We start from the raw sequence: 22,573 nt of genomic DNA, 5'->3' as shown, positions 1-22,573 counted from the left end.
ATGGGGGAAGGCATATCTTAACTGCAGCTCTAGATCCAAAGGAGCTCTGCCCAGTGAAGGCTGCTTGGGGGGATGCTCTGAAACTGCAAATATCCTGAGCATCTTGGATACAGTCTTTCCTCAGCCAGCTCTGCCCTTCTTGACTGACCTCAATGAGCTGAGGATTGTGGGATCTTTGTGCCATAAGAATATTCATCCATCCAGGCAAACTTTCTGCTTTCAGGGATCCACTACAGTGGATTAACTCAGGGCTAAATTGAGGCAGATATCACTGATCTCTGCATGTAATATTTGTTATTTATATTTCTTTATTAGAAAATAAAAGGGGGTAACAGACCATAAGTGCAACTCAGCTGTACAATGATTTAGGAATATAAGTCAGGAGACTCATGCTGCTAAATCACTTATCTTTTTATGGTGGATTTAAAAACAAAACACAAAAAACTAATACTTATGTTCAGACTTACCCTCTCCATTTCTTTGAAGTCATCATCTAACTTAGTTCCTTCTGCACCTCCAACCTTCTCACTGACTTTCTGTGGATTAAAAACAAAAGGTAAGATCAGAGATGACTGAAGATCTACCCAGAATTCTCATATATACATTGGTTTCCAGTGCAAAGGTATTTTCCTATAAGAAACTAGCTGGTATAGTGTGACCAGATGCATCAGCCAATCACCTCTGCAGAACTGAGTTTAAATATATGACCTATGTCAGGCGTGAAAAATAGCTTTGTGGTCTATTCTCTTAGGCCTCAATCCTACATTACTGTCAATGGGATTACACATGGTGCGTGAAAGAAGTCTTTGCAGGATTGGGGCTCTACTCGTTTACATCTTGGGGGGATGAACCCAGGATCTCAAAGAACAAGTCTTTACTGCTTGAACTAAAAGGACCATATCCATCACCTCTGAGCAGAATCAGCCTCACAATCCCCTATAAGCACTCTAGCTACTTGAAGGGGCAAACAGCCACACAGCTTGTTAGGATGAGTTGCACACTCCCCCTGGACAGGGATGCTCCCTCCTGACCTTCAGATGCATACATGGCTCAAGCCAGAACTCAGCCTCATATCATTAGAAATCAAATTTACATCCCAATTTTTCCCTACATAAAAGAAACATCCATAGAAAATCATTCTCATACCATGCATGGGCTTGTAGTAATTACATGAACAAACAATTATATCAGAAAGCAGTGGTGGTCATATGAGATATGTATAAAAATATTAAACTTGATGAAATTTCAGTTGAAATAAGGAATAAAGTGAACTCCGGTGACATAGCTTTGACAAGTCTTCATTTCTCACAAAATGCTCAGTGTGGAGATGATTTGGAAATGATTTTGTGATATCCTTTCATTTTCCTGATTCATGTTGGAACACATTAAATGGAGTTTCCCTTTCTCGTCAACAATACGAATGATAATGGATTGTACTGGTGACTGTTATACAGCACCAGTCACCAATGAATCTGTAGGAAACTCACTGTAATAGCACTGTTTGTAACAACGGGCTAAATTTATGACTGGTGTCACAGAAGTCAATTAGATGGATTTGGCCCACTGCCTGTTCTCATCATACACTGTGTCTGCATTTGTCACACTAAATTACACACTATTTTCAGTTTTTACTGTAATTTGCGATTCATTATACTGTACATCATTTAATTGTACATATTCTTCTATGCGTCTGATTCTGATCTCTCTTATACTGGTAAGAAACAAGTGTAACTACTGAATTCAATAATGTTACTCCTGTTACACAGGTGTAAATGAAGTCAGAATAACACGTGTGTTTCCACTTGGTTTCAACCACTCTGTTTACTTTTTGGCTAGCTTGGCACAAAGCAGAGGGAGACCTCAGGGGAGGTGCAGTCTGGCATTTTACTGTTTCATTAGAGGGGGGAACAAGTCCCCCTTTCTATACTTGCCTATGGTGAACAAGATACAGAAATGTGATTAATCTCATCAAGTTCATTCATTCTTGTAAATCAGCAGTGCTGCAAGGTACCCACACTTGAGTACTTACTAATGCAGAGCCATTGCACACACAACATTACCTACCAAATAGGAAACAGTTGTAGCTTCTCTTTGTTTATTGTCGTCAGCTCCTCATTGAGTAGTAGCCAAAACCTGACTAGTACAGATTCATTCAGTTGTGTTAATCATGCACAATACTAGGTGGTTTCCACCAAAAAAAAAAAAAAAAAAAAAAAAAAAAAGAAAGAAAGAGAGAGGAAGCACTTTACTTATCTCATTTCCCCAATAAAGACTGGATGGGCAGAGCTGAAAAGCTTCCATTCAGACACACTCCTGCTGCTACTCTGAATGCAGATGAATCTGTGTGGTCTGCACTATTGAATCGACATGAACAAGCACTCAAATAAGAAAAAACGGTTACCTACCTTTTCGTAACTGTTGTTCGAGATGTATTTCTCATGTCCATTCCATTCTAGGTGTGTGCGTGTCCACGTGCACGGTTGTCTGAGACTTCTGCCTTAGCAGTATCCTTAGGGCCGGCTGTGACTCACTCTGGAGTGCCGTGCTCATGCCTTGGTATATCAGGCACACCGACCCTATACCCTCTCAATTCCTTCTTGCCGACAACTCTGACAGAGGGGCGGGAGGGCAGGTAATGGAACGGACACGAGCAACACATCTTGAAGAACAGTTACGAAAAAGTAGGTAACCGTTTTTTCTTCGAGTGCTTGCTCATGTCGATTCCATTCAAGGTGACTCACAAGCAGTAGCTACAGAGGTGGGCTCGGAGTTCATCGTTTGGTGGCTTGCAGTGATTGGGACCTGCTGGGTCAGTGCATAGTGGGATGTAAAGGTGTGGACCGACGACCAGGTGGCCACCCTACATATGTCCTGGATAGGCACTTGGGCCAAAAAGGCTGCCAAAGATGCCTGCACCCTGATAAAGTGGGTGGTGACGATCACTGGGGAGCGGCACCTTTGCTTGATCATGGCAAAAATGAATGCAGGCAGTGATCCAGGAGGAAATTCTCTGAGTGGAAACAGGGTGACCTTTCATCCTGTCGGCCACAGCAATGAATAATTGCATCAACTTATGGAATGGCTTGGTCCTTTCAATGTACAAGGCCAGAGCCCTCCTGATGTTCAGGGCATGTAGCCTGCGCTCCTCCTCTGATTAATGAAGCTTTGGAAAGAAGACCAGTAAGTAAATGTCTTGGCTCAAATGAAACTGAGAGACCACCTTAGGAAGGAAGGCCAGATGAGGTCTTAGCTGGACCTGTCCTTGTAGAAAATCATGTAAGGTGGCTTTGAGGTGAGCATCTGAATCTTGGCTATCCAGAAGGTCGATGTTACCGCAAGCAGGAATGCGACCTTCCAGGAGAGGAGAAGGAGACAGCAGGAAGCCAAAAGCTCAAAGGAGGGACCCATGAGCCGTGATAGCACCAGATTCAAGTCCCACGGAGGAACAGGATCCCTGACGTGCAGGTAGAGGTGCTCCAGACCCTTGAGGAATCTGGCTGTGGTATCCTGAGAGAAAACTGATCTGCCTTCAAGTGGTAGATAGAAGGCCAAGATGGCCACTAGATGGACCTTGATGGATGAGAGCAACAAGCCCTGAAGCTTGAGGTGCATACGGTAGTCTAGAATCACCTGCAATGGGGCTTGCTTGGGACAGACCCCCTTATTCACCATCCAGCAGGTGAATTCCTTCCATTTGGTTAGGTAGGTGCCCCTGGTGGAGGACTTTTTACTGCCCAACAGGACTTGCCGTTCTTGCGCATTTAGTCGTGCAGCAGCCAAGCCGTCAGATGAAGAGGTGCAGAAGACTGCCATGGTTCTGGGACAACAGGTCTGCCCTGAGCACCATCTGTGATAGGGTTTTGCCACAAAGAGTTCCAGCAGCATGCTGAACCAGTCTTGGTGCGGCCACACTAGCGCTATGAGGATGACCTTTGTCCTGTCCTGCTTGATCTTCAGGAGGACCCTGGGCAGCATGGCACTGGAGGGAAGGTGTACATCAGAGCCCCCAACCACAGAAGCAGGAAAGCATCTGACAGGGATCTCCTGTCACTGCCCTGGAACGAACAGAAGACGTGGCATTTTCTGTTCTGCCTAGATGCAAATAGGTCCTCCTGGGGAGTTCCCCACCTGCGGAAGATAGAACTGACCACCTCCGGGTGAAGGGACCACTCATGAGGAGAATGTCCTGCTGAGGCTTTCCGCCCAAGCTTTCCTGGCCCCCGGGAGGTGAGCGGCCATGAGATGGATGTCGTGCTGCAGGCAGAAATCCCAGAGCCGGAGCACTTCCTGACGTAGGACGGATGACCTGGCTTCCCCCGCTTGTTGATATAGAAGACCGTGGCTGTGTTGTCCATTAGATGTTGAACCACCTTGCCTTGTATATGAGGCCAAAAGGCTTGGCAGGCTAGGTGAATCACCCTGAGTTCCCTGATGTTGAGGTGCAGGGATTGATGACCATGAGTACTGAGATCGCCTGAGTGTGCTTCCCAACCCAGGTCTGAAGCATCAGAGACAAGAGTCACCAACAAGACTGGGGGAGTGAATGGGACTCCCTCCAGTGCCAGTGTAGGATCTTTTTCCACCAGGTAAAAGACAGTACGCTATCTGGAATCCTGATCACCTGGTCCATATTGTGCTGGTTGGGGACTGTGCTGGATGATGCCAGCCACACCTGTAGGGGCCTGAGGCGGAGTCACACATGCCGGATCATGTAAGTGCATGCTGCCATGTGACCCAACAGTCTCAGGCAGGTGTGGGCAGTGGTGAGTGGTTGGGCACGCAGAGACAAGATGAGGTCCACCATGGCCTGGAACAGAGTCTTGGGGAGGAAGGCTTTGGCTCGAGTGGTGTCAAGTACAGCCCAAATGAATTCTCTACATTGCACTGGGGTGAGGGTCAACTTTTTGTTGTTTATTATTATTATTGTCACAGGTGGAACAGTCCAGATTGAGATGCCTCTGCACCTGATCTGAGGACCGGCCCCTTAGGGGGAAGAGTCAATGGAGACGACACCAAATATGAGTCCCAGGAGGATACAGGATAGGTTGAAGAGGATTATAAGGGAGAATAGGAATGGAAAGAATTTGCAGCCAGAGGGAACAGGGGCTAGACTGGAGAATAGCACAGTCACCAGGAAAAGGCAGGTCTACGTGATCGGGGACTCTTTACTGAGAAGAATAGACAGGCCTGTAACCAGAGCTGATCCAGAGAATAGAAGGGTGTGCTGTCTTCCAGGTGCTAAGATACAGGATGTAGACCTGAGGTTGAAAAGGATCCTAAAGGGAGCGGGAAAGAATCCCCTACTTATCCTTCATGTGGGAACAAATGATATGGCTAGATTCTCGCTGGAACGTATAAAGGGGGACTATGCTAGACTGGGCAAGATGCTTAAGGAAATCGAGGCTCAGGTGATCTTTAGTGGGATTCTGCCTGTTCCTAGAGAAGGGCAACAAAGTTGTGACAAGATTATGACAATACAGATGGCTTAGGCAGTGGTGCTATAAGGAGGGCTTTGGGATGTATGGCCACAGGGAGGCGTTCATGGACAGAGGACAGTTCTCTCAGGATGGACTTCATCTGAGTAAGGAAGGAAATAGACTTCTAGGATGGAGGCTGTCACAACTGATTAAGAGAGCTTTAAACTAGGAATTTGGGGGGGGGGGGGTGGTTGGGAGATGTCCAGGTAATCTCCATGCCAGATTTTAGCATTTAGAGGAAAGAAAACAAAGTAAGAAAGGATACAGCTGTGGGTAGGAGAATGGACATAAGGAGGAAGGGCAGTGTGGATACCAGTCTAATTGGTCATACTGGCTGTAGAATGACCATGTCTAATCAGGTACAGAATGTGAGCGAGGCCAAACAGCAAAAATTAAGATTTTGTACACCAATGCGAGGAACCTAGGTAATAAAATGGAGGAATTAGAGCTACTGGTGCAGGAAGTGAAAACGGATAGTATAGGGATAACAGAAACATGGTGGAATAGTAGTCATGACTGGACTACAGGTATTGAAGGGCATATACTGTTTAGGAAAGACAGAAATAAAGGTACAGGTGGTGGAGTAGCATTGTAGATCAATGATGAGGTAGAATGTAAAGAAATAAGAAGCGATGGAATGGATAAAACAGAGTCCATCTAGGCAAAAATCACATTGAGGAAGAAAACTACTCGAGCCTCCCCTGTGATAGTGCTTGGGGTGTGCTATAGACCGCTGGAATCTAATTTTGATATGGATAGAGCCCTCTTTAATGAAGTAAATACTAATGGAAACTGCGTGATCATAGGAGACTTTAAACTTCCCAGATATAGACTGGAGGACGAGTGCTAGTAATAATAATAGGGCTCAGATTTTCCTAGATGCGATAGCTGATGGAGTCCTTCATCAAGTAGCTGCTGAACCGACTAGAGGGGATGCCATTTTAGATTTAGTTTTGGTGTGTAGTGAGGACCTCATAGAAGAAATGGTTGTAGGGGACAATCTTGGTTCAAGTGATCATGAGCTAATTCAGTGCAAACTGAATGGAAGGATAAACAAAAATAAATCTGACTAGGGTTTTTGATTTCAAAAGGGCTGACTTTCAAAAATTAAGGAAATTAGTTAGGGAAGTGGATTGGACTGAAGAATTTATGGATCTAAAGGCAGAGGAGGCCTGGGATTACTTTAAGTCAAAACTGCAGAAGCTATCGGAAGCCTGCATCCCAAGAAAGGGGAAAAATTCATAGGCAGGAAATGTAGACCAAGCTGGATGAGCAAGCATCTCAGAGAGGTGATTAAGAAAAAGCAGAAAGCATACAGGGAGTGGAAGATGGGAGGGATCAGAAAGGAAAGCTACCTTATTGAGGCCAGAATATGTAGGGATAAAGTGAGACAAGCTAAAAGTCAAGTAGAGTTGGACCTTGCAAAGGGAATTAAAACCAATAGTAAAAGGTTCTATAGCCATATAAATAAGAAGAAAACAAAGAAAGAAGTGGGACCGCTAAACAGTGAGGATGGAGTGGAGGTTAAGATAATCTAGGCGTGGCCCAATATCTAAACAAATACTTTGCCTCAGTCTTTAATAAGGCTAATGAGGGTCTTAGGGATAATGGTAGCATGACAAATGGGAATGAGAATATGGAGGTAGATGTTACTATATCTAAGGTAGAAGCGAAACTCGAACCACTTAATGGGACTAAATCGGGGGGCTCAGATAATCTTCATCCAAGAATATTAAAGGAATTGGCACACGAAATGGCAAGCCCATTAGCAAGAATTTTTAATGAATCTGTAAACTCAGGGGTTGTGCTGAATGAGTGGAGAATTACTGACATAGTTCCTATTTTTAAGAAAGGAAAAAAAAAGGTAATCCAGGTAACTACAGGCCTGTTAGTTTGACATCTGTAAAACGTATGCAAGTCTTGGAAAAAATTTTGAAGGAGAAAGTAATTAAGGACATTGAGGTCAATGGTAAATGGGACAAAATACAACATGGTTTTACAAAAGGTAGATTGTGCCAAACCAACCTGATCTCCTTCTTTGAGAAAGTAACAGATTTTTTAGACAAAGGAAACGCAATGGATCTAATTTACCTAGATTTCAGTAAGGCGTTTGATACTGTGCCACATGGGGAATTATTAGTTAAATTGGAAAAGATGGGGATCAATATGAAAATTGAAAGATGGATAAGGAATTGGTTAACAGGGAGACTACAGTGGGTCATACTGAAAAGTGAACTGTCAGGCTGGAGGGAGGTTACCAGTGGAATTCCTCAGAGATCGGTTTTGGGACCAATCTTTTTATTACTGATCTTGGCACAAAAAGTGGGAGTGTGCTCATAAAGTTTGCGGATGATACAAAGCTGGGAGGTATTGCCAATTTAGAGACAGACAGGGATGTCATACAGGAAGATCTGGATGACCTTGTAAACTGGAGTAATAGTAATAGGATGAAATTTAATAGTGAGAAGTGTGAGGTCATGCATTTAGGGATTAATAAGAATTTTAGTTATAAGCTGGGGACATATCAATTAGAAGTAACGGAGGAGGAGAAGGACCTTGGAGTATTGGTTGACCATAGGATGACTATGAGCCGCCAGTGTGATTTGACTGTGAAAAAAGCTAATGTGGTCTTGGGATGCATTAGGCGAGGTATTTCCAGTAGAGATAAGGAGGTTTGAGTACCATTATACAAGGCACTGGTGAGACCTCACCTGGAATACTGTGCGCAGTTCTAGTCTCCCATGTTTAAGAAGGATGAATTCAAACTGGAACAGGTACAGAGAAGGGCTACTTGGATGATCTGAGAAATGGAAAACCTGTCTTATGAAAGGAGACTCAAGGAGCTTGGCTTGTTTAGCCTAACCAAAAGAAGGCTGAGGGGAGATATGATTGCTCTCTATAAATATATCTAACTACTAAACTACAACTAACTAAATCACTGACTGAACAACAAAGGAGAATGATCTGAACAGTGACAAACTGCTAATGCTCTTGCTAAGCAAGATCAGGAGTTCCAACTAACCGTCACAGGTGGTAAGAAAGAACTGAGAGGGCATAGGGCTGGCAGTGCCTGATACACTGCGGCATGAGCGTGGCCCTCCAGTGTGGATACCGCTAAGGCAAAAGTCTCTGACCACAGTGCACGTGGGCACGCACACACCTAAAATGGAATTGACATGAGTAAGCACTCAAAGAAGAACTACTGCAACAAAAGGGTGTCCCAAGGCCCAATTCGGATCTGAACATAAACATAAATCAACAGTAACCCCACTGAAGTCAGTGGAACTACGCACCAGATCATAGTTGTAGTGAGATCGGATTTGGGCCCTATACTTTTAACTTGCAACTGTGTTTTTGATAACCTGCTCTGATACTTGTTTGCCAACTGCAATGGGTGCTATGGATGAAGGATAGTGACAGCACATTTTCTCCACAAGCAGAGCCCATACTATAGCCATTATCATTTCACAAAGTAATTCAAAACTGTTCTGTACAACTATGCTACACAGAATTCGCAAAGACTATAACATCACATACTGTCAGCATCCCTGACTGTAGGCGTTGCATATGTGAGACTGATTCCATAGGAACGCTGGCTTGCTGAAGGGAAATGAAAACGTCTTATTTACAATGTGTTTTTTTTTTTATTAGCAGGACGCATCACGAAGAGTTAGAATATATAAAAAATTAAATATGGGATGCTTGCCTATATTAGCCTTTCTTACAATTCACTTGAATGCACAAATCTAGATGAGTTTTTTTTAATAAAAAAAAGAGAACAATGAGGCTGCTATAAGGACACAGATCCAGTTTTCAAAAATCTAATTGGAGGGATTTGCATCTGTTGATGTAAATGAGCCCTTTTACAACAACTGAGGATCTCAACCACTAGGAGTGAATTACACACCTATCTTAGGGCACTCAAGAAAAAAAGAGGGAAAGCGGTTTCTTTGCAAGTGTAAATTCACTAACTGCCCTTTTCCTGGTTATATTCTCCATATTGTTTTACCAGCGTATAAGAATACAACATCACCATAAGTTGGTTCTCTTTTATACAGCCTTATAAATCCATTTGATTCGGTTAGCCAAAGCCAGTTAATGTCCTTTGAAAATATGCCAATTAAATCAACTGGCTTCGCAGGCTCATGTACAATCTTTCCACTTTCATCTTAAATTGTGCCAGTACCCTGTAGTTGAAAAAAGGGCCAGTACAAAAACATGCAGGTAAGACATGGAAGGGATGGTATTCATGGTTTTTTTTTTTTTACTCAAACTAAAAAATGACATGGACAATGAAAGTACACTCCACCCCCGGCTGAGTGCATGAGAAAGCTATTCTACAGAGCCTGGCCTGATCTCACTTCCATGGATTATAACCTTTAAATCCCCACTATCTTCAATGGAATTACTCCAGAATTACACTGGTGCAAGCAAAAACAGAAGCAGAGTTAGAAAATGGATCCTCATCTTTTTTATGTTTGTCATACCCAAACAATGCAAAATGTATTTGCTTCCAGTCCAGAGGGATGATTTCAGATCAAAATGAAAGAACAAAAGAAGAAGAAATGCAAAATTTCCATGAAAGAAAAAGCGAAGTCTCTCTCCCACTCAAAAAAACTTCTCATGAATCCTCTCACAGCCCTGTCCCCATCAGTCAGACATTTTACTTTTAAAGTAGTAGTATACAAAAAACAGAATCACAGCTGCATGCTGGGAGTAATAGTCACAGCTCAGGAAGGTATGCATGAGAATATAGTTACAGTAGAACCTCAGAGTTACAAATACCAGAGTTACAAACTGACCAATCACACACCACATTTGGAACCGGAAGTATGCAATCAGGCAGCAGCAGAGCCAATGAAAAAAAAAGCAAATACAGTATTGCTAAACGTAAATGAATAAAAAATAACGGAAAACCAGCATTTTTCTTCTGCATAGTAAAGTTTCAAAGTTGTATTAAGTCAATGTTCAGTTGTAAACTTTTAAAAGGTCAACCATAATGTTTTGTTCAGAGCTACAAACATTTTGGAGTTACGAACAACCTCCATTCCTGAAGTGTTCATAACGCTGAGGTTCTACTGTATTAGTATTAAATCATCATCTGACGTGGATAGCAACCTCACACATAAAAGCTCATCTTCAGTCAGCCTGATCAGAAATGTACCTTTGTATTCATCAATATACAATTATCAAGATATATAGTTTTTAATTGAAGTACTGTGTGGAATTTTTCTTGCATTTGAGAAAAAAATCTATTGAAAAAGCCTTGTCAAAATAACAGGCCCTAATTGCAGGAGGAAATAATTCTCCCCCAAGCAAATCTTACAAATAGTTAGTCCCACATTTTGGAATGTAAATATCCTGCACTCTGCAGGAATGTATATTCACCGGGGATTTTAAACTACACAGATTCCTTTGTGGGAGTTGGCCAAAGAAGTCTGAGACCTAGAAAGTCAATGCCAATTTCCCTAAGAATTCCATAAAAACTGAGAAAATGTTCTGAGTAAGAAAATAACCAGAACACTTGATGGGACAATGGGAGAGAGAGTTACAAATTTACAAGTTCCAATACCAAATTTAGGAAGAAAAAAAAAAAGGGGGGGGGGCTTTGCAGGCTCACAAGGCTAGCTACATCCATACCTGTCCATGTGTGCAGACAGTTACTCAATGAAACATTAAGCACCTGCATTTGTGCCTTTGAAAATCAGGCTCAATATTCCTCCCTAGGTTTCAGAACCGTGATTTGTCATAAGAACAAACTCTTAGTTTCCAGAGAAGAAACATATGGATGAAGGAGTATTAAATATTATATTCCATCTGCATGAGAAGCTGTTTTGTGATTTTGGAGGTTGGGATTGTTTCCCCTGCATAATTAGGTTAGACTGCTAGTCTTGATTCTGTCTCTTATATGGTTACTTGTTTTAGAACACTGTTTGACTTAGTTTCTGAAGGCAATTAAGCTGAGCCAGAGAGGAATAAGAGTCATACAAGAATGCGATCAGTTTAAAATGTATGGAAGATTCTTTGCCAGAACTGAGCTGTCCTAGTGAAGTTCAAATCTAGAGAAGATCTCAGATTATCTGGGACTGAAAGGTCACCAAAAGGCAGAAAGCCCTAGCATCCGTCACAACGCTGACTGCAGGCTGCTGATGTACCAAGGAACACAGAGGTTTCACTGCTGGCAGCTTATCAAGGTGGTTGGCATTTGATTAAACATTTAAAATGAATTTCTCTTCACAGCATTATAGAAAACCACAGAATGCATTTATTGCCTGTCTAGAATTCCTACACAGAAAACTCATTTTTAAGACAATACTAAAAAGGAACAGTGTACTACATCAAGTGGTCAAATCAAGGCATCGGCGGTCCTCAAACTCAGGTCCCAGTTTTGCCACTGAGTTTTGTACTTTGTGCTGTGGCTCTGTATAGCTTTTGTCAAATCACGATAAAATTAAATAGACCTAACTTACAATGGCATACAGCCACCAAAGTAATTACAGCACTTGTGAATATCTATACTTCGTTCCATGTGTCGGCGGTGCACATCCTCACCAGGAACGCTTGCACAGATTGAATGGTCAGTGTGGAACATGGTAGGCTGGCTTCTGAAAGCCTGCAACTGTTGATGTAAGCAACACAGTGTCTACACTGACGCTATGTCAACCTAACTACATTGACATTGACTCTACGCCACTTGTGGGGAGAGGGAGGTTATTAAGTCAGTGTAGTGGTCAAGTTACGTTGGTGGGAGTGAAATTTTAGCATAGATACTTACAGAGTTGGGTCGAAGCAAGGCTGCTTACATTGATCTCTCTTTGTAGTGTAGACCACTTACTCCGTTTGACTTGTATCTGAGGCCAGGTCTACACTACAGACCTATATCAGTATAACTATGCTGCTCCGCGGTGTGAAAAATCCACAGCCCAGAGCAATGTATTTATACCGATCTAACCCTCAGTGTAGACAGCACTATGTCAATGGGAGAGCTTCTCCCGTCAACATAGCTACTGCCTCTCAGGGAGGTGGATTAACTACGCCAATGGGAGAAGCTCTCCCATCTGCATAGAAGAGTCTTCACATGCAGAGCTACAGCTGTGCCGCTGTAGCACTTAAGTTCACCAGAGTAACAAGGCAGCTTAGTTATCCAGAGCCAAATTCTGCTACGGTTACTCATTTATTCCAACTGGAGTATTTACAGAGTACAGTTCTACTTAATAGAAAGGTAGCAAAATTGGGCCCTTACTCTTTGTAAAGTGACTTCATATTCTCAGAAGAAAGGTGCTATGGGCCTGATCCTGTCCCATAAAAGTCAATGGCAAAACTTTCATTGACTTCTCTGGTGCAGGATCAGGGCCTATTTACCGTATGTGCAAAGCAGTATTACTAACATTTTCTTAAATGAAATCTGAGAGCCTCATACGCTGTACAAGCTGGAACAAACCAACTAGCCAAGACTTACCACAAAATCATGGGAGCTGGCGACATTGCACTAGTTTCGGACTTGACAAAAGGTGACAGAGAGAGGGAATTAATTAGGATATAGACATTGTATTAATTTATACAATTTTGCATGTGGACATTAAGATATTTGAAATGTCAGTATGTCAGAAATTATTTATGCCAATTCCAGTGATAATGATAGGATCTGAAGATCTGCTCCTTAGTGACTTGCCTACCTTCTCTCCAGTTTCCCCAACTCTAAGCTAGGCAAACGTAGGTTTCAGGGGGTTGGACTAGATGACCTCCTGAGGTCCCTTCCAACCCTGATATTCTATGATTCTATGATAGGTGAAATTTGAATTATATTGCACAGGCAGATATTATTTACTCCTCATACTAGTCCTTAGAATTTAGCGCAAAGGGTTGATGGCACTATGGAATCCGAAAATGCAAGCAGCTCCCCATTGTTAACAGAAGTGATTATTTGCCTACCTGGCCAATCTCCATTATTACCTCTGTTAATAATAGGGAGCCACTTCCACTTTTGTATTCTGTATTGCCAAAATAACATGTTGCTAAATTCTGTGCATGATGCACTAGGCTCCTAATATAGTCACTGAAATCTGTATCAATAACAGCAAAAATAAAAACTATACAGGATTTAAGATGTACACAGCCAAATGTAAATATATAAGTATGTATATAGCTTTTCAAAACAGAGTGCAGGAAATGGGGCTCAGATGTTGACATAAATAATATCTAACCTGTGCAATATAATTCATATTTCACCCATGTTAAACACCATTGTGCCCACTATAGAGTTGGGGAAACAGGAGGAAGGTAGGTAAGTCTTAAGGCACAGAGCTGGTAATCATTTGGAGCTCTGGGTTCCGATCCTGGTTTGCCACAGGCTTCTGGTATGACCTTCTGCAAGTCACTGACTGTCTCTGTGCCTCCCATTATAAAAAGCGAAAAATAATACTTTTTTCTCTGTCTTCTCTATTCAGACTGTACACTCTTTGGGACAGAGGTTTTTACTGTGCGTATGCACAGTACCTGCCACATTCTTTAAACATCAGAGTCCTCTTGTTGGTAAAGACCAGAAATGTGATTTCTGTCTATTAAAACAGGCCCCCAAACTCTGAGGAACTGATATTTTCATGCTACTTCTTCTGTGTGAAGCATGGGGCACACTAGTTCCCTTTCATGAGAGGGAGTGGGCATGAGCTGGGAAGAGAACGAGAAGTCAATTGTGCTCTGCCTTTTGACTATGGTCGTCTGGTCTCAGACATCTGAAAATAAAGTCTGCCACCTATCCATTCAGACTTGCCCTGCTATCCAATTAACAGGAGTCATGAAAGGCCAAGAGACTCATCATTTAAATTAGGGAACACCTTTAAAAAAAACCAAAACACACACACACACACACACCACCAGAGGTAAAGAGAATAATGCTGCTTATATGAACTCTCAGGCAACCAGACAGTCAATAAACACTTGTTATGGGTAGGTTTACTGGTGCTTCTCTGCCTAGGCTTATCAGCCTCTCGTGCTTCAGGGGTGACCTGTTCTTGCCACTCCTGGTTGATATGTGGTGTGAGATAAGGCTCTGACTACTTGTACGCTGGATGTGCTGGGGCTGCTACACGAGCGATGAGGAAGCAGGCAGCAGTTTACTTCCTTTCCCCTACTCCTTCTCTGGCTTGACCATTACAATGAAAGTCCTTCTAGGCAGTAATTGTCTTTTACCGTGTGTATGCACAACACCTAGCACAATTGAGCAGGGGTTTGGACCAGATGACCTCCTGAGGTCTCTTCCAAATCTAATCCTCTATGATTAGGCTTCAGTCTACGTCAAGGCCTGTAGGCACTACTATAGGCATGAAGACTAATGAAAACCATATGTATAGGGGTTAGTGGACACCATTTAACTAAAAATTTCATTTTACTAGGTAAAATGCACCAAAACCAGATTCTCATTTCCAAAGGCAAACTGGCAAGATAATTGATAAACTCCAACATGTTAATAAAAATAGCCCTACAGAAATTGTTTGTATAGGACTATCCAACATTCTGTATTGTATATCGGTTATGAGACCTACAAATGTAAAACAAAACAGATCACAACACTACATGTCATGAACAATCATCAGGAAATGACAACTCCAATCTATGATTAAATAGATCAAATGATACTAAAGGTCGATAGCTTCAAATCCTTTTTTGTAGTCATTTCTTGCTAATAGCTCCTGAAAATTCAAATGCCCCTCTTCTCAAAGGGAGTCAGCCTTTTAAAGAGCCAACTGTTTAATAACGCATCAGATTGTCAATGATGCACTGATGAGGAAAATGTAAGTAGATGCTGATGAGAAGAAGTTGGAACTCAGCCAAGCAATATGCTATAGCTAAATATGTACCTCCACTAGTGCTCCAGACATTGTGTTTAACAGCCCATTCAACAGAATATACATCCCAATGATGAGCATGAAAACTGCTCACTCATCTACATGTCAACTCCATATCATAAGATATTGACAATACTTAGAAATACGATGTTAGTGCTATTTAGTAACCCGAGGTAGGTAGATTGCATCATAAATGCAGAGTGCTAAGGTCAGCACACACTCTCATCAATACCACCACCTGGGCCTGTGAGACACAGTGGCTGATTGGTGGTTCACTACTCTGTCATTAATATTCTTGTGGGATACACATACAGGGTGTGTACAAAGAGTTATGGATATGTGCTAGAATTATGTTCTTAAAATATGTTTGGCAGGCAGTGCATAAACCCAGTTTGCCCTAGAAAAGGAATATGTATTTGTATGTCACCAGGCAGACTACAATGAAGGCACATTTATATAAAATGGGAAACAAAGCCATCAACCCAGTGAGTGAGGGAGATAGCCTCTTGCCGGGGTCTGAACCTCAAATGATAACCAACTGACTGTATACAATATTACTGTATTATAAAAGTGTATCAGGTACAGTCTTTTATGAAAGCTAATGACATGATGGTGGGTCATATCGTGAAATGTATGTATTAACACTCTAGGAGGAAATATTGTTACTTAAAGATATTATGCTTTAAAGTCCACACCAGAGAGAAGACAGATATCTATCTGTCGTCAATTAAATTAAGCAAGATGTGTCCAAAAACCATGGAAGCATCATTTACATTTGAATCAGCAGAGAGATGGGAAGTCCACAGGAATGGAACACCACCATGAGGTCATCCTAAATCTGGAGACAAAATAGTGAGTTGGGGAAGATATAATGAAAGAAAAACCATCCTGATTTCCATTACTGGACAGACTTAAGGAGCCAGAGATCTTGCAAGCTGAGAAATATAGGACCTTCAGCCAAGAGGGTTGAAATCTCTAGGAACTGAATTTATGTGAGACTTGCTTAGGCAAAGATCTTTCACCTATAAAGACAAGGGAAACCAGTATCTTGTACTTCTATGCCTTGTCTTGACTGAGAGAGGGTCAGCCATGGTTGGAAAGCAATGATAAGAAACCTACCTTGAACCAAGGCTGTAGTTTGTCGAGTTAAATCCTCTCCCTTAGAAAATGTATTTTACCTTTTTTTTTTTTTTGCTTGTGACAGTTTAATCTTTATCCTTTGTATTTGAACTCACTTAAAACCCCTCTTTTTTTGATGGAATGAACTTGTTTTAATTTTACCCTAAAAGAACTCAGTGCTATGTTTGAATTAATGTAATTGTTAACGCAAATTAAAGTCATAAGCCATGCTTCTGTCTCTGTAAAGGAGCAATGAACCTTATTAATTCTCTGAGTGTTCCAGGGGAGGGCAGCACACAACAGGGCAGATGGTTTGGGAAAAGTCTGCAAGTGGGGGTGTGGTGGGGTCACCTTGCAAGTAGTAACCAAGACTGATGGAGACCTGGGTGGAGCTGCTGTGTTATAGACAGGCTGCTGGAATTAGAGTTGCTGAATGAGGACTGCTTAACACACCCTCAGTGTGCTTGCATGCTTGTATACTGGCTGGGAGCATCTACACAGGGAGCTACAGCAGCAGAGCATTTTAAGGCACTCAGGGTTACAGGACAATCTCTCACTAGTCTGGGTTGCACCTGAAAAACATCACAGCCTGAGTCACCTCTCATTTACACCAATGGAACTTCAATAGCGTTATTTCTGTTTTATAAATGTACCAAGGAGAGGTGTAAGGACTTTGTGGTTGTACGTGAGAGATTTTACATGGCAAAAATTTTTTAAAAAACCCTTCCAATTAGGGAACTACCCTACCAAACATAGTGAGAGGACCAAAAAAGTGTCACCGAGGCTAAACAAAGTAAAAGAAGCAGTTAGAGGCAAAAAGGCATCCTTTAAAAACTGGAAGTTAAATCCTAGTGAGGAAAATGGAAAGAAGCAAAAACTCTGGTAAGTGAAGTGTAAAAATATAATTAGGAAGGCCAAAAAAGAATTTGAAGAACAGCTAGCCAAAAACTCAAAGTAACAGCAAAAATTTTTTTAAGTACATCAGAAGCAGGAAGCCTGCTAAACAACCAGTGGGGCCACTGGATGATTGAGATGCTACAGGAGCACTCAAGGGCGATAAGGCCATTGGAGAGAAACTAAATTAATTCTTTGCATCAGTCTTCATGGATGAGGATGTGAGGGAAATTCCCAAAACTGAGCCATTCATTTTAGGTGACAATCTGAGGAACTGTCCCAGATTGAGGTGTCATTAGAGGTGGTTTTGGAACAAATTGATAAATTAAACAGTAATAAGTCACCAGGAGTATTCACCCAAGAGTTCTGACAGGGCTCAAATGTGAAATTGCAGAACTACTAACTGTGATATGTAACCTATCAATTAAATCAGCTTCTGTACCAGATGACTGGAGGATAGCTACTGTGATGCCAATTTTTAAAAAGGGCTCCAGAGATGACCCCAGCCATTTCAGGCCGGTAAGCCTGACTTCAGTACTGGGCAAATTGGTTGAAACTATAATAAAGAACAGGTTTATCAGACATATAGATGAATATGATTTGTTGGGGAAAAGTTAACATGGTTTTTATAAAGGGAAATCATGCCTTACCAATCTACTAGAATTATTTGAGGGGTCAACAAGTATGATCCAGTGGATGTAGTGTACTTAGATTTTCAGAAAGCCTTTGACAAGGTCCCTCACTAAAGGCTCTTAAGCAAAGTAAGCTGTCATGGGGTAAGAGAGGTGGTCCTCTCATGGATCAGTGACTGGTTAAAAAGAGATAGGAAACAAAGCATAGGAATAAATGGTCAATTTTCAGAATAGATAAAGGTAAATAGTGGTGTCCCCCCCCCAGGGGTCTGTACTGGGACCAGTACTGTTCAACATATTCATAAATGTTCTGGAAAAGGGGATAAGCAGTGAGGTGGCAAAATTTGCAGGTGATACAAAACTACTCAGGATAGTTTAGTCCAAAGCAGACTGTGAAGAGTTACAAAGTGATCTCATAAAACTGGGTGACTGAGCAACAAAATGGCAGATGAAATTCAGTGTTGATAAATGCAAAGCAATGCACAGTGGAAAACAATCCAACTATACAGATAAAATGATGGGGTCTAAATTAGGCTAGTTCTCTGAAAACATCCACTCAATGTACAGCGGCTGTCAAAAAGGCTGACAATGTTGGGAATCAAGGAAAGAGAGAGATAAGACAGAAAATATCATATTGCCTCCATATAAATCCATGGTATGCCCACATCTTGAATACCGTGTGCAGATCTGGTTGCCTCATCTCAAAAAAAGATATTTTGGAATTGGAAAAGGTATAGAAAAGGGCAACAAAAATGATTAGGGGTATATAACAGCTTTCATATGAGGAGAGATTCATAAGACTGGGACTTTTCAGCTTGAAAAGAGACAACTAAGGGAGGATATGATAGAGTTCTATAAAACCATGACTGGTGTGGAGAAGATAAATAAGGAAGAGTTATTTATTCCTCAAACATGAGAGCTAGGGGTCACCAAATGAAACGAATAGAAAACAGGTCTGAAGCAAATAAAAGGAAGTATTTCTTCATACAACGCACAACCTGTGGAACTCTTTTCCGGAGGACGTTGTGAAGGCCAAGACTATAACAGGGTTAAAAAAAGAACTAGATAAGTTTGTGGAGGATAGCTCTGTAGCCAGTGATTTTAGTTTATAATCCATTTATTGTGTGATGTTATGATTAATCTATGTTACATTACATAGGTTCATTGTATGTTAGAGTTAATTTGTAAGATTATAAAAGTATAAGATTGATCAGTATTTAAAGGAACCTAGTATTAGACTTGAGTAAAACAAGCTGAAGTGCAAGAAACCATAGGCTGACACCTGCAAGACTTTAGCTTAGCTATTTTAGGCCTTGAAGACAAGAAATGATTACTTAAACCAATGACCAAGAAATAACCCAATGCTCTAAGATTATGGGAAAAGAGGTACCAAGTGGTAATATTGCACAAAATTACCCAGAAGATTACTATTAGATGATAAAAATACTGTAAAAGTGCATCTTGTCTCAAATGTGTCTTAACTACAGGATACAGGTTGTGCTAATGAGAACAAAGAGAACTTATACAGCCTATAGAAAATTGGGGTCCCTTAAGTTTTCAGATGACAAAGACCAAGAAGAGAAAAGAGGCTTGACACTTTTATGGACATGAGTCAAATGTAGACAGAATCACTTCATAAAAAGAGGGTGCTCAGAATAGGAAAATTGAGCTCCCTATGGGAGACTCCAGCAGGAGCCATCTCTCTGCTGATGATCAAGCCATGAGAGACCCATCAGACCCCAACACTGTTGTTAAGGATGTGAGTATAACTATATTTGTAACTGTACAGAATTTCTATATGCTTCGGTAATCATAACTTTAAGTGTAACTTTAATAAAACTTGTAAAATAGACTAGACTTTGTACTGGTGAATGTGCATGTGGTCATGACCCTTGGTCTTTATGTGTTCCCAGAGACTAACTCTGAAGCAAGTAGCGGAAGTGACTTTCACTCTGTTAAGCTTGAAACAGTAGCTGCCAGAGCCGAACCCACAGTGGTATAATACCACATTACAAAATTCACTTTAAAAGGCAACAGGTCCATCAGTGGCTATTAGCCAGGATGGACAGGAAATCAAAACCATGCTTTGAAGTGTCCCTAGCCTCTGTTTGCCAGAAGCTGGGAATGGGTGACAGGGAATGAATCATTTGATGATTACCTGTCCTGTTCAATCCCTCTGAAGCACCTGGCATTGGCCACTGTCAGAAGACAGGACAGATGGACCATTGGTCTGACCCAGTATGGCCATTCTTAAGTTCTACACTGCCAATTAAATAAATGAGCCATTAATCTATACGTAACTTTTGTGAGGCCAGATAATCAATTCTGCTTAGCCATTCAAGGACATTGTGATGTTCAGTTTAAATGTTTCATTGTATAATTAACTGTTAAGACTTAATAAGCTTCCCTCTCTGTTACAGGCAACCAGGAGTTGTAAACTAAGTTATTTGATTGCACTGTAATGAGATGTTTGAACTATTCCACAGCAGCCTGCTGCACCTAATAAAGGGTTTTTACTGTAGCAACTTTTCCAAATAAGGTAAGTAAGTGCCAGTTACTCACTGTGCCCTTTCAGAAGGAATGCTGATTTTTCAATTACCCATGTCCATCTTCTCAGTAGTGAAAGTGGTCAGAGATTTTCAAATAGGCCTCCGTAGCTTTTGGAGAAATATTCTGATGCAGTACCTGGCGTTGCTATTATCTCTGCTCAGTAGGTTCCATGATTTAAGGTGAAAAGGACTTATTTTGTTATTTAAAAGCCATTTGTTTTCTATGTTTTCTGGCGCTAACTGATCATTGCTGGGGCCAAAAAGGACCCAGAGTCAGATTTTAAAGGTATTTAGGCGCTTAACAATGACAACAGGCGCCTGGTGATATTTCTGACAGCACTTAGGACCCTAGGCACTTTTGAAAATCCCACAAGGTGCCTATATCCCTCTTTGGGCGTCTAAATGCTTTTTAAAATCTGACCCTAAGTAAAAGCCTTTGGTGATTTGAGAGGAAGAATGGTTCTGTAGTTAAGGTACTGAACTGTATCAAGAGATCTGGGTTCAAATTCCACTATTAGTGCATGCTTCCTTTATGACCATAGACAAGTCACTATGGCTCAGAAGCTATTTAGGTTTTGCTTCACTCAGAATTGCAAGGTCTCAACGGTTTAGGAACCTAAGTCTCATTTTCAAAAGTGATTTAGGCCCTAGGCTCCCAAATCCCATTGACTTTCATCTGGGCCTAAATCTCTCTATACCTCAGTAGTCATGATACTTTCCTTGTTAGTTTACACTGAGAGCTCTTCAAGGCAGGGAGTGGCTGTCTCTCCAGCTGGGCACTGAATGTCTAAGTGCTATTGTAATATAAATAATTAATAATAACCCAGTTCTTAGCTTATGCAGTCCACATATAATATGTAGTATTTTTAAAACAATTTCCATCTTCTAATTTTTTTCTAAATTACCAGTTTGTTTACAACATTACATTTATCTTAACATTTCTGGCTTAGGACAAAGTCTTCGCTTTGGCTCTAACAAGAATGAGCTGGTTGGTTTTAGATGTCAGAAAAAGAACTTATGCTTAAGAATCCATTTGTAAAGAAAGCAAATCTTAAAAAAAAAAAAAAGAGTTTGAGTGATTACTGGTGCAAATTAAAAAATAAAACTACAGAGCATCTCAGCATATGTGAAACTGTTGGCATGACTAATCAACCAACAGCTTAGGAAGATTTTCCTGTATGGTTTGCAATTTATCTGCAAAAAACTGGGAAACAGACCTTATAATTTTAGGGAGAAAAAACTGAGTTTTATGATCAGTTTCACATGCATCATAACTTATGCTCACAGATCTTATTGTAGCATATGCAAAGTCAGAATCTTTTAACTTAAGTATTCATAAACAGTGCACCTGGATCTCTAAAATCAATTGTGTTATATCAGAAGTAGGAAACAGAAGAAATCTTATAACTGCAGAAACAAAATTATGTGGATCAATGCAATTAACTTGCAAGCTATGAAGGAAATAACAGGCTGATGACCTGTGGCAAAATATTTCAGCACAGATGGACACCCCACTGATGACATAAAAGTGCTGCATGTATCCATGCTGTGGAAGACAGAGCATGAATTTTTCATTAGGGGTGAATACTTGAACCTCTCAGGTTTTATACTCTCCATAAGGAATCCAATTAAACAGTATGTGTAAGTAATGCAGTATATTATACGGTACAATATTCAATACAATTTTAACAATCCCTCACAACTGTGTTTTGGCTTATATTCTGGTCCAAGTCAGTCCTTACATTCGTGACCTGAATTCATATTACACGTATAATTGTGCCCGTGGAGCTCTATGTATTTACTACTGAGTTACATTTGTACATTTAAAAAAAAAATCTTTCCTTAAAGATGATGAACATAAGCCTCCTTTTTGGTGTAGGGCATTGTCAAACTGACTTTTACTTGTTATTTGCCACGACAGTACTGATACACGTCACATGGATTTTAAACATGCTGGTAGCGCTCTTGACATGTGAGCTGCAGAGCCTGCTGTTACAAGTAAGCAATGGGAAGACAGACCTATTTGCTGCCTTCAGTCTCCTTAATCTGACTTTTGT

General features: G+C 41.1%; 1 protein-coding gene across 2 annotated transcripts in view; it reads right to left on the bottom strand.

Moving 5' to 3' along the window:
* The window catches only part of SH3GL2 (SH3 domain containing GRB2 like 2, endophilin A1), a 144,566-nt gene that overhangs the window by 33,490 nt on the left and 88,503 nt on the right, over positions 1-22,573 (bottom strand). For both annotated transcript variants that reach the window (XM_073345468.1, XM_073345469.1), the window contains exon 2: positions 468-536. In XM_073345468.1, coding sequence (XP_073201569.1) covers positions 468-536 — 69 coding nt within the window. The remainder of the gene's footprint in view (positions 1-467; positions 537-22,573) is intronic.

This window comes from Lepidochelys kempii, chromosome 5, assembly GCF_965140265.1.
Source record: "Lepidochelys kempii isolate rLepKem1 chromosome 5, rLepKem1.hap2, whole genome shotgun sequence".
NCBI lineage: Eukaryota > Metazoa > Chordata > Testudines > Cheloniidae > Lepidochelys > Lepidochelys kempii.
This window is presented reverse-complemented; position numbering and strand designations above follow the sequence as displayed.